This window comes from Macrobrachium nipponense, chromosome 10 (genome assembly GCF_015104395.2).
Source record: "Macrobrachium nipponense isolate FS-2020 chromosome 10, ASM1510439v2, whole genome shotgun sequence".
Classification (NCBI taxonomy): domain Eukaryota; kingdom Metazoa; phylum Arthropoda; class Malacostraca; order Decapoda; family Palaemonidae; genus Macrobrachium; species Macrobrachium nipponense.
In genome coordinates, this window is record NC_087204.1 from 69,300,654 (window position 1) to 69,319,285 (window position 18,632).

Genomic DNA, 18,632 nt, shown 5'->3' on the forward strand with positions numbered 1-18,632 from the left:
TTATAATAGATATATATATATCTATATGTGGTGGTGTGTGGGGGCCCTATGTGTGTGGGTTTGTGTGTGTGTGTGTATTGATACAATTTGATGACGCATGAGTCTATAATAAGCCAAAATCATTCAGTCAGTCCGAGTTCTTTCAAAATCACCAAACATCACTGTGAAACGAAAGACACAAGAAGGAAAGTAAACCCTTGCATGGTGAAGATTTGTTAAGAATGCATATCGCAATTCTGCGCATAACACTTTTGTTGTAATACATATACTATAATTACCCCAACTCTGTATTGCTTGCATTCCAGATGATGCGTAACTGGATGTTCAAAGCCATGGTGACATCAACAACGATAATAATGATAACTTGTGAATGCCTACAAGGCACAAAGGATAACAAAGGTTATCCTTGTCTGACTGAATTTCTCCTCGATTATCTCCAACACTATTCCTACACCGAGATTCATATCGTTGTATACCAACAAGGTAAGGTTACCGCAAGTCATGTTACTATTGGGAGAGCTGTTAATTGCTGCTTGATTTATTTTTTATTTATTTAAAGTCTTGTTATGATAACCCACCGATATTTTTGTCTAAAGCGATCTCTCAGTTTTATATTTTGGTGAGTTTTACAAATTACTGTGAGAGATGTTTTGGGCCCCTTGCTGCAACGTCATATTTGTCTTTTGTCGTGTTTCTGTAGGGATTTAAAAAGTATTATTTAGCCATCGCAATTTTAAAAAAAGAATAAGGCTATACTAGGCCGGGTTTTATGTTACGTTCATAATAGTTCTCGAATTTCAGAAATAAATTAAAAATATATCAAAATATCTCACTAGGTACTCATTAACGAGTGCTTCTTATCTGGGTTGTTTACGTCTCGTCTAAAGCAATAATTGCACACCGAAGTACTGATTCAATCTGCGAGGTGAATGGTAGTCCTATTCCAACTGGTTGATGTCTTGCATGATTAAAGCAAATTTGTCAGACCATTTTTGTTCTCTTATTACTTTACCTTGCCTTATTCTTCTTTCACTGTTCTTTGTAAGCGATAGTAAACCTTCAAGGAATATAAATTATGAGTCAGTCACAGCAAATGACCAGTGCCAGGCTATAGGGCGCGTCATAAATTGAAAGAAAGAGAATTTCACTCTCCAAAAATTGATTCTGTTCCAGTGCTGATGTGGGGTCAAGCATGCAATATTTCACCTGTTTCGTCGTATTGCGAGTTACTTTGAGTAATATGTCTTTGCATTCATACAGAGATTCAATCGTTCGTAGAAACTTTTTTTTTGTCTCGATCACTGTCAATAAGTATCAGTACTTCCCTTTGTCCTCCATTCAATGTTATGCACATAATCTCTCGCTTTACTTACAGTTTTTCCTTTCATTCTCTTACGTACAGGACATGGAACCTTTTTAGTAATTTTTTGGACTGTGAATCACCTTTATTTCAGAAAACCTTCATATATGAGCAAGCTCTTTAATCATTGACATTTCGTAATGAAACGTTAATGAAAAAGTGAAACTAGAGACTTTTCCTGTCCACGCCCGAAAGAAACGGGTAAATGTGCAAAGAAGGAAAAGAAAAGAAGGGCTGGACTTGACCATGAGTAAAATGATATACCTACATCTTGAAAGAAAGAAAGGTATAAGAACCAACAAAAGAAAAACTAAAAGGATCTTCGATTGCCGACTGGGAACTACGTAAGACATAATTGGTCCTCCTTTTGTACCACCTGGGATTAAGTCAACAACTGATATTGACCCTGATACCTTTTAAGGAAGATCATTGTAACTGTTGATTCGTTTATAAAAAAAATCATACCCTTGTGTTAGAGAACAAACTGGAATTGAGAGAGAGAGAGAGAGAGAGAGAGAGAGAGAGAGAGAGAGAGAGAGAGAGAGAGAAACTAGAATTCTCAATATGATATAAAGCAAAATTACCTTAATACCTCTGATCAGTATCAATTGCTTTATATGAGAAGAGTGCTAACCTCTAAGCCAATGACGAATACATAAATCAACTCTCTCTCTCTTCTAATGTAAGCATTCAAGCATTTGGCTGAAGTCTTGCCATGTCTTAGCCCGCTTCGATTTAGGTCATTGCCCATTGAATAAAAGATATAAGAAACATGTCATAAGCGTCATTTACCCGACGACAACTTATCCTAAAACACACAAGTTTGTGTCAATCGGATTTATTGTCTTAGTGCCTTATACAAAAATTCAAGGCAGTTTTGAGATCGAATCATAACCTTTTCTTAATAGACCATACTGCAAAGCCCACCTGTCACCCAAATAACAAATATGAAATAAATAAATAAATAAATAAATATATACACAAATTCCATGCGTTAACGATGCGAGTCGCAATTGATCGATGATCAATGAGACCGGGAGTAGTATGTATGATCGAAGTGGTTTCCGTAAACTTCGCGTTTTTCTCTTTTTGTTTCAGTAGTAAAGTTTCTCGTTGTCATTAGGAAGACTGAACCTCTAATTTTCTTCTGCCTAGAACGACATAAATCTTTTTGCCAAAGCTAAATGTTGTGCACGTCGACAGGACAGTAAATATACCAGATTTTTATTGGGTTACGTTCCCTGATTAAAAGTGAGTATTTTTGCGTCGGATTCCCGATGAAGTTAACTTCTGATAAAATTTCTTTCCAAAAATAAGAAAAAACTGTAATAATCTGATAGTGTATTACGTTATCTTCACAAATGCGAGTTCGTACAAAATAAATGGGGTTTTGATCTTCGTCTTTTGTTGTACATCCCGACAAATTTACTCTACAGAAACGCGTCAATTACTAGATTCTCTAATTGCAGTGTCGCAGTTTCTTGTGCACCGACTCATTCTACTATAGCAAACATCCTAAACTATAGTAGTTACACATCAACTGTGCATCTGATGTCTAGGCCAGTCCGTTACGACGCTCAGAAGGTGGAGCATACATCCTGTCTATGTGAACTCTCTCGAGAGACTGAGAGTTTCCAGCCCAGTGATTGGCTTATCAACAGCCAATCAGGAGCGCTGTAAAGGACTGGCCTAGACATCAGATGCACGGCTGATGTGAATCTACTATGGTAGCACAGCACACAATTCATGATTTAAACTTTCATTTCCCGAATCTCAGCAGATCAGAAGATATTAGAAAAGGCTTTCCTATCTCTACTGAGAAGCGGAATAACGGCAACTGTGGTCATGCTTCGCCCGTCCGGGGTCATCCCAGTGGCCTCCTCCGGTGACGGGACAGAAGGGTCAACGATGCTCCCCAAAAATTTCGCTTTCCTGACCTCCGGCGAAATGCCAGTTTTCCTGACGACGTTCGGCACGATCTCCTCACTTCAGGATGCCTTTGACGTAAGAAAAATCCCGGGATTTCTTTTTCCTTTGAGAATGATGTAACACTTCCAGATTCAGCTGATGCTAACCCGAGTCACAGACTTCATTTTCTCACAGATTTATGATACGCTTTCCACTGAAAGTCTTGAATCCGGAGAGGAAACAAACAAACAAACAAATAAATAGATAAATAAAGCTTCGCCTCCCTTGTGAACTGCAGGAAGCGTACCCAAAAGAGTCAGAAAATGGAGTTAAGATGTCATTGGATCTATTAAAAAGACAATGCTTCATGGTACACGCTTCTCTTAATAAATTTTGAAGAACAAATTGATATTGCAGTAAAACTGATTTCTTTATTATTCTGTATTTTCATTTCATTATATCTAATTTCTTATTTATCTATTTATTTATTGACCTTCACAGTGGAGCTTCAGCAGAGCATCGCGTGAAGCGACCTGGGTATTCATTGGTCAGGACATGAAGTCCTTCCTGTCAAAAGATAGTTATTTTCCCTTGGATAACAAGGTCAGTTTCGTGTAAAATGCACAAGCTCCCTTAGTAAGGGAGTTCCTTTTCTATTTGGAGGATCTCATAACTAGAAAGATTGCGCATCATTACCACATTTCACTTAAACATGATAACGGCTATTGTATTGTTCTCATATGAATTCATTACTATTTCTCCAGCGATTTATGCACATAGTGTAGACTGTCACTGTTAAATCAATGTGACTCATTGGTATTGCTCTTGTGCGCAAAGAATCTACTATCATTACACGTTATTAGTTTATATTAAAGAATAAATTATTGCTTAAAGTTAACATTGATCACCATAAGTACTTTTGGCCACGTATGTTGAGGTCATCATTCTTATATAACACAAACAGAGTCAAACTACCATTCTGACACTCAAAAGCGTTTTGTGAGAGCTGAGTAAATTGCAAACTTGAACCACTTGCTGTTTTTTTTATGTTAAAATCAAATTAATATTATAATTCTTTCAGGTAAATGCATTGTTAGATCGAGAAAAGCTAATCCACAATACGAGTACAATCGTGATAACTAAGAGATATAAGCTTAACACCAATATTGACAACAAAACATAAACCTAAAACCATTGATATAACACTGTAACACAGTGACAACCTGAAGTCAACTCATCCCTGAAATCCATTTTCGAACATGGAGATAAAATACAATTCTTAGACATATAAGAAAGATCTGGTTTATATGGTTCATGTTCCAAGAAAGCAAGTGGAAACCTTTGCATGTGATTCAGCCCAATAAAATAAGGAACTCTTAACAAAAAGATTGCAAAACTGAATCTTCAAAGTCAACGATGAAAACGTATTATAACAATAAAGGAAAACGCAATTTTGCAATAGGTGATGTACAGAATGACTCTATAACTTATATTCAGTGCACTGGAATGAAAGAATACAGCTGTTATAAGATTATTAGTTCTGAAGAAAATCTGAGACCATAACACTGGATTCTGACATAAAACCTCGAGAAGTTATACACACAAAACTTGAGAACAACGATGTCATTTACAACCCTTAGATCAAATAGAATAATAGTATGCAAATCTACAATTGACAGTTCCGCCTCTTTGCAGATCATCTTTGCCCAGTGGAATAATCAGAACAACAGCCGGACTGCAAAAATTGACCTATGGGAGGCGTATCAAGCTGCTCCTCATTTGACCAAAATAGCAACGAAAGTTGGCTACTGGGGAAGTCCTCTTCGACATAACTCCAATCCCTCATCATCATCATTTGGGTCTCCTCCTGCTTTCAAGTTAACGACTTTGGATCGAGGAGCCAACTCGACGAATGTGCCCGAAGAGAAGAAAAAGGAAACGGGAGCAGATTATTTTTTTCCGAGCGGCAACATCGAACCGCGTCGGAATGATCTGACGGGACTCCACATCAGATGTCTCACAGATACTGTCAGTTAAATTGAGGCCGTCACTCTCGAACAACCGTCTATCTGCACATTTTCGGATTTTAATTTATACATACTTTCGAATTCAGCAACTCTTCTTCTATATACTAGTGTAGATGTAAATATGATATATATATAAATAGTATATATTATATATATATATATATATATATATATATATATATATATATATATATATATATATATATATATATATATATTTCGCGTTCATAATCTAGGGAGAGTGAGAGTCACTAGAATGATAAATGCGCAATATATTGTCATTCCAATGTTGACACACTATTATTGTACTTTTCTCAGACTTCGTTTTTTTTTGCAGTTTTGTTGTTTGAGGTACAGTTTGGATGGACAGATAATATTTACACACACAATTGTAAAGAGCATGCTTTTGGCTTCATTTTGAAAAAAAAATTTGTTATAGCATAAATATTAACGGAAATATGATAATGTAAGCATTGCACAACTTCAATCGCGTTTTTCTCCGATTTCTGTTTTGTGCCGATAGACGGTTGTTCGAGTGACGGCCTCAATTATACTCTTTCTGATTTCCAAAGAATCTCATCCAATCTGTCGACTATATAATCTAAACTCAACAACAAACTAAAGTGACAAATTTCTATTTTTATTTACAGGCTTTCATATTCTTGGGCCATATTGAGGTCATTTTCTTAAATACGATGTAAATACCCTTAGCACTCGTCATTGTTGACACAATAGATTCAATAAAAGTTGAAAGTCGTGGATTTCGTCTCTTCCAGTGGGAGCCATTCACCGACAACCAGCCGGATGCAGAATATGGCGTCAAAATAGGTGGTTTTATGGGGCAAAGTTTCGACGTCATAAGAGATTTGCTGAACTTTACGTAAGTACCGGGGGATGTGTGAGAATTTTGGTGTCAGTGCTGTATATCAAAACGCCACCAGTATATCAATAAATTGTATGATTTGTAATATAATTCATTGTTACAATTACAGATTTTTAATATGTAACGATTTAATCATACAAGAAATTGTTAGTTTCTTAGTTGCAATAGTTCTAATGTTAGAATTTTAATGTGAAGTTACAAATAGAATATATATATATATATATATATATATATATATATATATATATATATATATATATATATATATATATATATATATATATATATATATATATATAATATATATATATATATGACAAATCAATTAATGACGTTGGAATAGGTGTAGTGGTTGTGCTTAGAGAACATGAAAGACATTTTATCTATCCATGACACCATTTCATCGAGAACAGACCAACTGTCAACGTCAGACACTGATTCATTCACCCATTCAGTAAACAAGAAAATAAAAACTACCTATCTTGCTTTTCTTCTCTTGCCCATTCCATCTTGTTCATTGTCGTCATATTCAGAATTAATTGGTCGTCAATTCCTTTCAGATACACCTGCCGTCAGGCTCCTGACAGACAGTTCGGTGACAAAATTAACGGTTCTTGGACGGGTCTTGTTGGCGAGCTGCTAAATGGCAGAGGTGACGTCATCGTCACGGCTCTCGATAGCACGTACGAACGAACGCAAGTAATCGATTTCTGCCTGCCATCGGGAGTCATTGAGTGAGTTTACAGATTTCTTTTGGGGTTGCCGGGTGGTGTTGGGGAGATGGAGGGAGGGGTAAGGGGAGGGGGAGGAAGGTTCGTAGTTGAAGGAAATGACTAAGTTACTGACATTTGATAATCATATTTGCTCCAACAATCTTTGAGAAATTGTGATCGTGGTTCATAATATTCAGGTGTTTTAGTTTCATTTCACTTATAAACTGATATAATAAGGTTCAAATATTGATCCTCATAATAAATTAAAACTTTAGTAATATGGATTACAGTGAAGGACTCCCACTGAGAGAACGAACGAATAACAAACGTTACAACTAAATGCCCCCCTCTATAGTAATGAATGTGTCACGTCTGGTCAATTTTCTCCGACAGATGACATTAATACATTAAGAAACTAATTAATTATTAAATAATAATGCCAAAGTAAAGATTTTTATTTTAGGACCTTTCCCATGAGTCCATAGAGAGAGAGAGAGAGAGAGAGAAGAGAGAGAGAGAGAGAGAGAGAGAGAGAGAGAGAGAGAGAGAGAAGCGTATTCCTGATCACACAGTTCAAGATGTGGGCTGTCAGCCAATTGGAAATAACGTTTTTCTATCCAAACGCTAACATAAAGATAATCCTTCCTAACGATGCCAAATACCAGTAAAAATTGATTTACCAATAAATATGGGCGTATCATTCAGCACTTCGACAGGGAACCGCCTAGATGCTGGTGATATAAAACTTTAGAACGAACGAACTAATAAGCAGTTAAAAATGCTAAATTCCCTTGAGGTGCCACATAAAACTAACTGAAGAAACATATCAGATAGATAACCTTTCCAAAATTGGTCTAGATAGGATAAAAACGCGGAAGAGATAAACATACCAGACAGGGTAATTTTGCAGAAAAGATTAGGACCACGGAGATTCCTGTTTACAGTCCCACAGGTTAATAAATCTCCAGCCAAGGTAAAAGCAGATTAGTTAAACAACTCTTAATATGACTGGTAAAAATGTTCTATATTTTGGCGTTTTAATGGGCTCCTTTTATTAGAGAGAACTCTTAAAATATATACTTTATTATACTTTACTGTGATTTATTTCTTTCCCTTTAAACCTTTGTTATGAATCTGATTTATTTATTTATTTTTACCTGGACAGGTACGGTTTAATCATCCGCCGCCCTGAACCCGAAACTTGGACGAACTACACGCGCATAATGGACCTGAGCGCCTGGCTTGTTTACCTGTGCTATATAGTGATTTCCTGTCTCCTCTACCACATTTTTGTTGTTTGGGCGGACCACGGCCAGACCCAGCCCTTAGCTGACTCTGTCTTTGATATAATGTCGCTACACGTTAATCAAGGTTGGTACTGAGGCATCTGTTCAGTGTTCACAGTAAACAGCGACGGAAAGGGGACAGCAGGAATAGAAGGCGGGAAATGAGGTTAACAGAGAAGGGAGGAGAGAGCTCGAATAACTTGGTAAAGCAAAGGGAGATGAAGGGCAGGTATGGGGAAATATGAGAAATGGGAAAATGGAGTACAGAGAATTTTGCAAAATGAGACATTTTGATTATTGACGCAAAATGTTAGAAAGTAACTCGGACAAGTTAGCAGTAGGGATATTAAGTTTATTGGAAATATAAACGAGAAAAACAAGGTATAAGGTATGGAGTAGGACAAAATAACACGAGCCATTGTGAAGTCTTAATGTAAAAGCAAAGAAATAATCGAGTGTTTAATTTTAAACTAAAGAAAGTCACGCACGAGTGTGGATAAGCCACATTATAGTTGTTTGTAAACCTAATCTTTAACTTGCGTCCTATCCCACAATGATCCAGCATTAGGTTTAAAAATGCTTATTTGCAATCAGGATGAATATCATGATAAATTATCCTAGAATAAAAGAAGAAATTATCCTAGCATCGAAGACGACGTTGGTAAATATGCGTAGTTTCATTAAAAGTTTTAGTTTAAATAGGCCAATGTGTGTGAAGTTCATGATAAACAATTTTAATTATCCATCCAGTTGCTTAATGAAGGAAATCATGAACAGAAACTTCGCTCACCTAATCTTTCGTGAATTTTACTGAAACTCTGTTGCGTGATTAAAAATCTACAGAAAATTAAATATTAACGTAATTAAGAATTATAAATTTTCTGTACATCACCTTTATACGTTAAAATACCTATGCCGGTGATGGCGGCAAATATTACTTCCAGGTCTCTATTTTGACGTGACTAAGCAAATAATTAAATAATAATGGAAATAAATATTTCCTAAATGTGTGTAGATTATTGTATGCCTTTTCTTCAACGCGAATACTATCACGAATTCACCAATCAGCCTCTCTCTCTCTCTCCCTCAAACAGGAGACATAGCTGTAGAGGGAGCATCCAAACGCATCTTCTTGTTCGTCGTCGTCATGACGTCATGGCTGACTTTGACCTTTTACACGTCAGTCCTCATCTCCTCCTTGACCATCCCGCTCATCAATCCTCCGTTCAAGGACATTGCCGGACTTCTGAAGGTCAAGTCCTATGATATGGGCCTCCAGAAGGGTAACTCTGAGGTTGAAAGATTTAGAGTGAGTATGGTGCGTGCTCTTTGTTTGTTTGTATGGTGCTTTTACGTGCTCTTTGGCTTGCTATCTACACGTCACCTCCGAGGTGCCATAGTAGATTCACATCACCCGTGCATCTGATGTCTAGGCCAGTCCCTTACGACGCTCCTGATAAGCCAATCACAGGGCTGGAAACTCAGTCTCTCTCGAGAGTTCACATAGGCAGGATGTATGTTCCATCTCTCCTGAGGAATACGACTTTCAAAAGTATCCCTCAGGAGAGATGGAACATACATCCTGCCTATGTGAACTCTCGAGAGAGACTGAGAGTTATCAGCCCTATGACTGACTGGCTTATCAACAGCCAGTCAGGAGCGTCGTTAGGGACTGCCACGCAAAGCCACTCTGTGGCGCCACAGAGTAGCGTCGGTGTGGCTTCCCATAGGTTTCCATTGTTTATAAGCTATGTCGAGCACACGAGCGTCTGTGGCAAGCGATTGTAGCGAGCTGTCGCCGATCCCCGCCACAGCTTATAAACAATTGAAACCTATGGGAAATCACATGCCCGTCACACACCGATGCCACTTTGTGGCGCCACAGGGTAGCTCGTGTACTCCTAGCCTTAGTCTCTCTAAGAAATAATTGAAACAAAATAATGTCACATGAATCCTGCTCACCACTGATATTTATTAGAACGTTAAAGTCATTCCCAAATCTGACCACCAAGCGATCGAGCCTCGCGTCCTAAGACAATAAACATTATTTACTCCATCATTTTCTTTAGGATCCTCCCCATCCTGCATGACGCCTCATTCCCTATACGCTTTTTATTTCTCTAACTGCTCTATCATATTCATTGTTTTCCTGACTCCTCGCTATGTCATTCTAATGTTATATACCTTCTCCCTTTTCACCCTCGTATCCTCTCTTTCCTTATTAACTGATATTTCTGTTAAAACTTGGTTGGTTTGGAAGCAAAGATAATATCTTCATAATCAGTTGGCTTTTATTCACTGTAAGATTGTACAATACAAGGTTTACATGAGGACAGAATAAGCCAAGAGTTGCTAGGCTTGAGAGTTCCAACAATCTGTCCAGCACACACAACAAGCTGTGTATTATCAACACAATACAGCCAAATACTTTTGAAAAAATCACACACAAATGAATGTCACTACTCCTTTAAACAAACTCAATAAAAATATTACAGACCTGCAAATTAGGCATAAAGGAAAATGCAATTTTGCAGCATCAACATTCATAACAACATTTAGTGTTTATGACAATACTAGGCTTACAAAGAAAATTAAAAACATACTCAAGGTGGACTAAAAAACACTAAATACTAACACTCCTCACATTGAGCGTGTTTATCAAAACTAACACACACCTAACCTTGACCTAAGTCTAACAAATTTTTCTGTAGGCAGAAATTTTGTGAAAATATCAGCTATCAGAGATAGGACAGTAGTACTCTACTTCAATTTGATCAGAAGCAACTAGATCACGAATGTAATGATATTTTATACTCATAGGCTTAGTCTTAGGATGGTCCTTGGGATTCTTAGCAAGGCATATTGCAGACTGATTATCTTCATACGTTAACATAAGACCTCCATTATCAAAACGTAATTCATTAATAAGTGACTTTAGCCAAACTGCCTCTTGAGCAGCACTGGACAGAGCAACATATTCTACCTCAGTAGTTGACAATGCAACACATGACTTTATTTGTACGCCATGGTATTAAGCCACTGCTAAGTGAGAAACAATATCCTAATGTAGATTTTAATCCCCAGCCAAACCTGTATCTTAGTACCCAACACAAGAACATGAATTCTGTTTAGAATACACAATACCGAAATGACATGTGCCTCTTAAATAATGAAAAATTCTTTTTACAGCAGACCAATACCTAATTGGATTGGTACAGAATTTGGCAACATTAAATACAGCAAATGTTATATCAGGTCTTGTTCTAGTAGACAAATAAAGTAAACTACCAACAGCAGACTGATCAATTTCACTATTGAACAAATCTGATTCCTCTGTAGCCTTCTCAAGAGTACAATTAACTTCAGCAGGAGTAGACACAGGTTTTGACTCATCTAAACCAAATTTCTCAAGTAATGTTTCGGTATAAGCAGATTGACTAATACAAATCTCATCACTATCTTGAAATACTTTAACACCAGGAAAATATTGCAACTTACCCAAATCTTTCATTTTGTACTTATTACTTAATGCTGCTTTAATTTCTGTTAAACAATCCAGAGACTCACAAACAATTATGACATCATCAACGTACACAGCAACAACACAAAAGACATTATCGGAAAAACTAGTATAAACACAGGAATCACTACTCGACTGTTGAAATTTCAGTGATTTTAGGTAAGCATCCAATGATGAATTCCAACATTTTGGAGCCTGCTTCAGACCACAGATAGCCTTATCTAATTTACAGACAAAATTTTCCTTCCCTTTTCAATAAAACACTCAGGTTGAGTCATATACAATTTTTCTGAAAGTGTCCTATTAAAAATGCCGATGACACATCCATCTGGTGAACATGAAGATTATGCTGAGCTGCCAGAGCCAACAATGAACGGACAGACTCAAACCTTACCACTGGACTAAATGTTTCATGATAGTCAATCCCAATTCTCTGGGAAAACCTTGTGCCACTAATCTGGCCTTGTAAGAGCACACAGTTCCATCTGCATCTATTTTCTTCTTAAAGACCCATTTACAATTAATGTGTTTACGTTCTAATGGAGATTCAACTAAGGACCACACATTATTCTCGTAGATAAGAGTCCATCTCATTTTGCATAGCTTTTCTCCATTTTTCAGCTTCTGGACCACAAAGAGCTTCTTCAGCTGTTCATCCAGTTCTCCTATACATGAATTAACCCATTCTCCTAATCTGACAGGTTTCCTTTCTCTGGCTGAACGTCGAATATTTATTTCTGGATCAGCAGACTCATCAATATCACTCACAGGTGATGTTTGAAATTCAATGTACTTTGGACTACATGGTGAATCCTCAAAAATTACAGACTTAGATTCATAAAAAATAACATCCCTGCTATGAAAAATACTTTTTTGTGTTAATGTTATAAGGACGATAGCCTTTGGTTGTATAACCATAACCAAGCAAAATGCACTTCCTTGATTTAGAATCTAATTTCTCTCTTTCATCCTTTGGAATATGGACATGAGATATACAGCCAAAGGTACGGAAATGTTTTACATTAGGCTTCCGTCCATTCAGTGCTTCATATGGTGTCTTGTCCTTCAAGACAGAATTAGGGCTTCTATTACGCACATATGCTGCAGTTGGCACAGCTTCAGCCCAAAAGGTCTTAGGCAACCTTGCATGAGATAACATGGCCCTCACAGCCTCCACAAGAGTCCTGTTCATGCGTTCTGCAAACCCATTTTGTTCAGGAGTCTTGGGAATTGTCTTTTCATGACTAATATCTTCATCATGCAGATATCCTTCAAACCCAACAGATGTATACTCTTCATCATTGTCTGTGCGCAAAATCTTAATATTCTTCTCATGCTGGTTTGCAACAAGAGTTTTCCAACTCTTAGAAACACTAAAAACATCCCCCCTTTACTCTTCAAAATATATACCCAAACATACCTTGAGACATCATCTATAAAAGTAACAAAATAATTTCCACCAACCAAAGAACCTGGGTTCATCTTACCACAGACATCACTGTGAATTAAATCTAAAACTTTATATTCTTTTCTAACCTCTCCAGTAGGAAATGAGGATCTAAGAAATTTTACCATCAGAACAATTTTCACAGACATACGAGTCATTAGTAATTTTGCAATCAATGCCATTAACCGCATTTTGGAAATCAACTTTCTCACGTTATTCATTCCAAGATGACAAAATTGTCTATGCCATAACATTTCATCTGAGTATACATTTGAACAATGAGCAGCTGCCTTTTGGAAACAGTCATATATAATTTTCCTAACTTTTTCCCCACAGCTAGCAACTTATTTTTCTTATTGAAAATCTTGCATGAATGTTCAAAAATTGTGTCACCTTACCTGCTATTGTAATCTGAGAAATAGAAATCAAGTTATGAGCTAAATCTGGCACATACAAAACTTTACAGAGCCTTCACCAACAGCTGTAAGTGGTCTCCCATCACTCACTTCAAGTTTAACAAGTATTCTTAGATTTACAAAATTAGAAAAGAAAGACTTATCATTACACATATGCTGAGTAGCACCAGAATCAAGTACCCAAGAGTCATTACATGTATCACTACATAGATAAAGCACTTACAAATCAAGTAACCTCATCATTTACTTTGGCAGCTAAGCTTTGTTTAACCTTATGACCCTGACTCTTTTCATTATTCTCTTTCCATTTCTTGTACTTTTCAATAAAAATATAAAAATTTTTCTTTACATGACCTGTCTTGGTGCATTCCAAACACTTAACACTTTTTTTCTGTTTAGCAAGTAAAGACTTAAATCACTTTCCTGCATAGGCTTAAGCCTATCACCTTTAATTCCATATTCTTCATGCAGCAACCTCTCAGTGACTGATTCCCATGAAGGAACTTTTTCCATAGCTTCCAGAGCTGTCATTAAAGTTGAATAACCATCAGGAAGTGAAGCTAATAAATTTATTACCCTATCTTCATCTTCTATTGGATCACCAATAACTGCTAATTCTTCGAACATTTCTGCAAAAGTTTCAAGTTGCCCTTGTAAATCATCACCAGGCTTCAGCTTCAGACTATAATTTTCTTTTTAACCTGAATTTATTGGTCCAATACTTTTTCTGAAATGTATCCTGCAGTTTCTGCCATGCCACTTTTGGATCTTAAGGATCACCTATTAAGTAAAGAAGTCTAGGCTCTACCGCTAACACAATTGTAGCTAAAGCTCTGTCTTTCCTTAACTCAAACTTCCGAACAGCTGCAGCATGTATTGCAGAAGGAGCTGCTTCTGTCCCTTCCACAATTCTGAACAAGTCATCTCTTACCAAATGCATTTTTACCTGCACTTTCCACGTAGCATAATTCTTCTCATTTAACGGTACTAAGGTAATCTTACCCTGCTCCATGGCTGGGCATCTTCTCTTGACAACTCACCAAAAATGACAGTAATCCCACAACGATGACAGTCAATGATGACAGGACTCCACTGACATCCACAGACGACAACACACCAAAAATGACAGTAATCCACCAATGATTCTTTGTGGCATACGACTCCGTCCCTGCTAATAAGGCTCTACATTAATCCAGCCTATCACTAACCTTGGTTCTCCGTCGAACCATAGCCGCCCAAAAACAAACTATTACCATGGCCTAGCTTACGTTACCTACACCGTTAACTGTCTTCTCATCTTCGCTTGTGACTGGTCCCATAACCAAGTTATTTTGCAAAATCAACATTCATAACAACTAGGCTTACAGAGAAAATGAAAAACATACTCAAGGTGGACTAAAATAAACTGAATACTAACAATTTCCTGATCCTTTCCTTTACTGACTATTTCTTGGTTTTGTCTATTATATTTACCAGTTGTAGTATTCGAAGTTTGCAACAAATCCATGAAATGTTTGTCAACATAAAATGACTTGTGGTATATTTACTGTGATCAAATCAAGACAAAATTTAATCAAATTCTCCTAATAACGAAGACTTTCTTCATTTATGAACTGCATTAGGTATAGAATAAAGGGGTCACAATCCTATTAAACTTACCTATTACAACTCACTTGTTAAAGAAATCTAGTCCTAGGTTAGAAACTTCGAAAAGTCGTCGTAATTTTCAATAATGGTAACTGTTCCAAGCAAATGAGGAGGATTAGGGAGCTCTTTATTTGTATCCATCTGCATTTCAGATTATTTCATCTTCTATGATTTTCCTCTATTATTGCACCAAGATAAAAATGCCATCATGAACAGATCACTATATATCACTGCTCGTAGTATTGTGTCAGTGTCTACTGTCATACTGTAACGTCCTCTCCTCTGTTGTAAGAGATTTTATCAAATTATATATCAATGCTTGATTTCAGTCAGTCATCCGTCTCCTCAGCTGTCTCAGGCCCATACAAAATGATAGCAAAGTACTTTTAAGGGATCAGGCAACATAAGATTTACTATAGGGACCAATACAACTCTACAAAAAGAAAACTGTTATCAAACTACCTCTATAGAAAATGGTCAGGTTTGGTTTTCTGCAGTGTCTTCGATATTTCTTGAGGTCCCATCTCATAACTTATAGGGTTGAAAATACTACATGATTTCGTACATTGATGAACCATGTATTAACCGGTCTTTTGAACTAATGAAAGTAAAGATTCGCACAAAACTATTAGCAATAAGGAGAGGCCAGCATAGGCGCCCGCACAAATGGGCAAGAGGGGGCACTTGGCCCCCCCTGAAATCCTGAAGAAAATTTAATATATATATATATATATATATATATATATATATATATATACCACCATATATATAATATATATATATATATATATATATATATATATAGTATATATATGTATATATATATACTATATATATATATACATACATATATATATATATATAATATATATATTATATATATATATATATATATATATATATATATATATATACTTTATAATCCAGGGGGTAAGGGCGAACAACTCATCGCACATCACATTTCTCATCCAGATCAAGGGCAGGAATTCAGAAGCAGAAGACACAGTATCCATTTATTCCAAGCTTTCGTGATTCATAATCACATCATCAGGGATATCTACAACAATAAAATACAATATATTCTTTCAGTTTAAGTAAATCATAGGTATCGTTATGTATTTGTATAATATTTGTATAGTCTATAACTACTTTGTTCTTTCCAGAAAAATTTTAATTCAGCTGAGCATTATAAGGAACTATTGGAAAAAGTCCAGTGTAACATTGTATTTTTTCTTTAGCACATCTGTCTTCACTTAAATTATTGTCATCACAGTTCTACTGCATATATAAGTATATATATATATATATATATATAATTATATATATATTAATATATATTATATATATTATATTATATTATATTATATTTTATTTATTATAATATATATATATATATATATATAATATATATATTATATCTATATATATAATATATATATATATATATATATATATATATAATTTGCCCCCTCTTGTAAAATATGTTGCGGGTGCCCATGGAGGCCAGCTAAGCTATATTTTTTAAATAAAAATATAATCGGTTATACTATTTGTGAATTACGTATGTAATATGAATATTAATAATAACACAATAAACATAAACGGGAGCAAGTAGTAAGTGCTTCTAAAATTTCTATTAACGGAAGTTTAATTTTTCTTCACAGTTTTATTCATATCTGGGTATGAACTAGAGACAATTATTTTGAGGCAGATCCGTATTTATGAATTCATGATTTCTTTAGTATTGATGGATTTGCTAAAATCGTGCACTTAGTCCTGCCAAATTGTAAAAGCTGAATACCCATCCAGACAGACATTACTGAGACACCCAACGTTGACTAGAAAAAAAGGGAGGGGGGGGGGAGGGGGGGGTGGGGGGGGTTGTATTACATTCACAGGTCCCATGGATAAAAACTGGAGTCAGTCCACATTCCATATTCCTGTTCTTGTCAGACTTCGAAAGACCCCGCCATCCAGGAAGCGTGGTCCAAAATTGTCATGCAAAATCCAGCCAACTTGGTTCAAACGGCCGAGGAGGGCATTAGGAGGGTCATGGAGGAGAGCTTCGCCTTCTTCCTGGAAAGTGGTTACTACTTTTATCATAACAGTAACAATTGTTCCATCATTCCCGTCGGAGGAACAGTGTTTCGCTATGGAGCAGGAATAGCCGTCCAAATGGATTCTCCTCTCCGTCTTATCTTAAATTATCAGTAAGTTTTTCTCTTCTCTTCTCGAGGGCTAATTCTCCCCTTCCGTCACAACCACCGCCCCCTCCCCCCTCCCCCACCTCTCTCTCTCTCTCTCTCTCTCTCTCTCTCTCTCTCTCTCTCTCTGCAAGTTGAAGTTACGAGTCTGTCAATGGTAAGGGCTCTTGAGTCTGAGGGCGGTTATTTTAAATGTCTTATGCAATAAGATCCACATCCTATGTCTATCTGAGTCCTTTGATTTCCTTACTATGAGTGCAATCAAAAAGGTCCTTAAAGCAGACAATTAAATGGTCCAACATAAGGAATTTCTTCAGCCGAATAATAGATACGATGCTAACTAACTTGTAAATCATATTCAAAGGCGTGTATATATATATATATATATATAATTATATATATATATCTATATATATCTATACACATACATGTATATTGCTATGCGTTTCTCTCTCCCATAGCATTCTACTACAGCGAGTCTCTGGGATCAGCGACCGTATCAAAAGCCAATACATCCCGAAGCCGGGTTACTGCGACTCGCCCTCGACGGAATCCCTAGGCCTGCAGCCACTCGTCATCGCCTTCGTCATCCTATTGGTTGGCTTAGTCGGGAGCTTAATTACGCTCATGGGGGAAATATTTCGCCCGCGGAAGATAGTCTTTCTGCTGATCGGCATTCGAGGAAAATGAGAGAATTGTTTTACAGCGAAGATTCACCAACGGGATAAATTTGTCAGGAAAACTGACATTCTTCGTAAATCTTAAAAGTCACCTGGGTAGGAATCTGCTGAAGGGTAGTTTAGAATGGGAGAAGATTCGCTTGTGGAATTTATCAGGAAAAAAGGGCATTCCGATTAATCTTCGTGATTTTGACAATTCACCCGGGGAACCGGCAATAGAGTCATTTTGAATGAAGAAGATTCGCTAAAGGAATTCGTCAATTCTGAAATGGAATAATTTACTAGACCCAAAAGAGGGCCCTGAATTTCATAACAGATTCGCTTAAGAAATATGTTACACGATATCACTGGCTTCACGTAAAGAAATAACAGTTAGGTAAAGTCCGCCGTGCTCATTAAAGGCAACTTCTCTCTCAAAGGACAAAAAAATGAGTTCCAAGTGACGAATATTTCCTCAATTACGGATTTACACGAATTAAATGCCAACGGTTAGCGCTGGATCGAAGCTCCTAATTACTGAAATTGGTGTTCGCTTTTTTCT

General features: G+C 36.6%; 1 protein-coding gene and 1 long non-coding RNA gene across 2 annotated transcripts in view; one reads left to right on the forward strand and one right to left on the reverse strand.

Moving 5' to 3' along the window:
• The window catches only part of LOC135223667 (uncharacterized), a 150,648-nt gene that overhangs the window by 117,256 nt on the left and 14,760 nt on the right, over positions 1–18,632 (reverse strand). The gene's annotated exons all lie outside the window — the stretch shown is intronic.
• On the forward strand, positions 357–17,421 carry LOC135224251 (glutamate receptor ionotropic, kainate glr-3-like). Its single transcript, XM_064263101.1, has 9 exons — positions 357–483; positions 3,141–3,364; positions 3,770–3,871; positions 4,964–5,296; positions 6,072–6,175; positions 6,739–6,912; positions 8,057–8,262; positions 9,272–9,486; positions 17,161–17,421. Exons 1-9 carry the CDS (start codon positions 357–359, stop codon positions 17,419–17,421), a joined length of 1,746 nt encoding a protein of 581 aa, XP_064119171.1.